Below are 2,500 nucleotides of genomic sequence, written 5' to 3'. Positions count from 1 at the left end.
AGAATAATAACAGAAGCTACAGTGGCCTTCAAGGACAAGAACAATTCTAAATTCCAAACAATGCACCTGATGACATTCCAACCAACATGGATTCCTCCATAAGACTTGCCTGCTCAATGTACAAAATGTAATATTAATATTTGTAATTCTCCGCTCAGGAGGATAATTCAGATTATTGGCAGAGGTGATTTTACACCAATGAGGACATATTTATGAATGAGGATATTGATTTTAGCTAATGAATTACTTAAAATGTTACAGTCAGTGCGTTTACATGCAGACTCATAATCGGGTAACTAATAATATAATAACGGACAAGAGAAGTTGGATAAGAACACCTAGATAATTCGTTCATTGTCGGCTTTCTCTCTGCATGTATACAGGGATCGGACATCGCATATCGGACTTCTCGTTCTGTGCTTGTGTGCCTGCGCGTGATAGGCTACACCATGGGTTATTGACGGAAGAGAAGCGGACGTGGCTCTAAAACCACTTGTTGAAAGCATGGTTGAAAGGGCTACAGCGCCACCTAGCATAGTGGAGACAGCCATGCACCGGACATTTATCCGATTTCTGAAAGGCCATGTATACTCAGACAAGTGACACGGTCCGTTCGAGTGTGTTGTTCGATATATGTGATAATCCAATCTAGTTGTGCCATGGAAACACACTGACTGTGTCCCTTTAAATCTTGTGTTTTAAAATGTGTTGCAATGTGCTTGAAATACTGTCTAGTTTACTCCTCCATTTTGTTTCAGGAAACATCGCCCTGGCCGTGCTGCTGTCGGTGGCCATCTTGGCTCTGCTGGCTGTGCTGGGCTACTGCTTCCTCAGGTCAGCTTCTGAACAAGAAACATTATTAACCATAATAAAATAACAATATTTTTTCATGAATTTGTACTAAAAATAACTTAAAGATTTTAATTTCCTCTGTGTTGTTGTTGTGTTGTAAATTATTTGTATTAAATTGTAATTTGCACGATTTTATACAGAATGTGACTTTGCACATGTTATTAACGGTGCTACGAGGAACTTTTAAATATTTCTGAAACAGTCTCATCTTTCCTCTGATGATCATAAATTACATGAAACAGCAAACCAGACCATCAGTGCAGAGAACTGTTTCAGAAATATTTAAAAGTTCCTCATTGGACCTTTTTAATATTATGTGTGTTACTATCTGATGAGAAAAAAACTAAACCAGAGTGTGTGTGTGTCTCTCTCTCTCTCTCTCTCTCTCTCTCTCTCTCTCTCTCTCTCTCTCTCTCTCTCTGTGTGTGTGTGTGTAAACTGCTTCCTCAGGCGTAAGAAGAAGCAGCGCTCTCATAGGCCGGTTGCCACTAGCCCCTCCCACTCCCACGCCATGCTGTCAGAGAACGACACGCCCGTTTACAACACCACCACCAAACCAGTGTGACACACACGCACACACACACACACACGCACACACACACACACACACTCTCTTTCAAAGACACACACACACACACAGACACATATAGAGACAAACTCTCTCTCTCTCTCTCAATCTCTCTCTCACTCTCTCTTCCAAAGACGCACAAAGAGACAGACACGCACACTCTCTCTCTCTCTCTCTCTCTCTCTCTCTCTCTCTCTCTCTCTCTCTCTCTCTCTCTCTCTTAAAGACACAGACACACACTGACAGACACACACACACCTGTCTGCCTTATGACCATAGCAGAGATGCATCGTTTGGGTTTTAATAATGTTTTACTGAAGAGTTATTGATCATAGTAGATTGAACCTGTATTAATCTTTCTAACTTTCCCTCGTGGACTTATTCTGTGTTCTCCTCTCTGCTGGGTTCTGCCTGGGTTCTCCTCTCTGCTGGGTTCTGCCTGGGTTCTCCTCTCTGCTGGGTTCTGCCTGGGTTCTCCTCTCTGCTGGGTTCTGCCTGGGTTCTCCTCTCTGCTGGGTTCTGCCTGGGTTCTCCTCTCTGCTGGGTTCTCCTCTCTGCTGGGTTCTGCCTGATCAAACTTATTTATATTTATTAATGACTCGTGTGTTTTTTGGGGTAAATTCAGGTTGAAAAGTGTAAATATGATGAAGTTTTATTGGTAGTTTTTAATCATCTCAGGGTCTCATATAATATAATGTAATGTCTTCATTTGTGTTTTAAATTGTTTATTATCAATAAAGTTGTGAACAGGAAAAAAAAAAGTTTTATTTTGTTAACATCAATAAAATAAAAATGAAAACAGAGAATTGAAAAGGGTCTATTTTGAGTTTCACCACACACATTCTCTCTCTCTCTCTCTCTCTCTCTCACACATTCTCTCTCTCTCTCTCTCTCTCTCTCTCTCTCTTACACACACTCTCTCTCTCTCTCTCTCTCTCTTACACACACTCTCTCTCTCTCTCTCTCTCTCTCTCTCTCTCTCTTACACACTGCACTAAATGTTTGTTTCAAAGCAAATAAACTGAATTATTAAATGTGCTCTGAGGAACTTTCAGTGTGTGTTAATTCTAGCGCCCCCTT

At 41.0% G+C, this 2,500-nt stretch overlaps 1 protein-coding gene across 1 annotated transcript in view; it reads left to right on the top strand.

The window, feature by feature from the left end:
* The window catches only part of LOC307270984 (kunitz-type protease inhibitor 1-like), a gene marked incomplete at its 5' end in the record, with an annotated part of 10,964 nt that extends 8,751 nt beyond the window's left edge, over positions 1-2,213 (top strand). Inside the window, 2 exon segments of the mRNA XM_080054871.1 lie at positions 759-834; positions 1,303-2,213. Of these exon segments, the coding sequence (XP_079910997.1) occupies positions 759-834; positions 1,303-1,417 (191 nt within the window).
* Positions 2,214-2,500: the final 287 nt, after the last annotated feature.

This window comes from Ammodytes marinus (genome assembly GCF_949987685.1).
Source record: "Ammodytes marinus genome assembly, contig: scaffold_365, whole genome shotgun sequence".
NCBI classification, from domain to species: domain Eukaryota; kingdom Metazoa; phylum Chordata; class Actinopteri; order Uranoscopiformes; family Ammodytidae; genus Ammodytes; species Ammodytes marinus.
The sequence above is the reverse complement of the archived record's forward strand: the minus strand, read 5'-3'. Positions and strand labels throughout refer to the sequence as shown.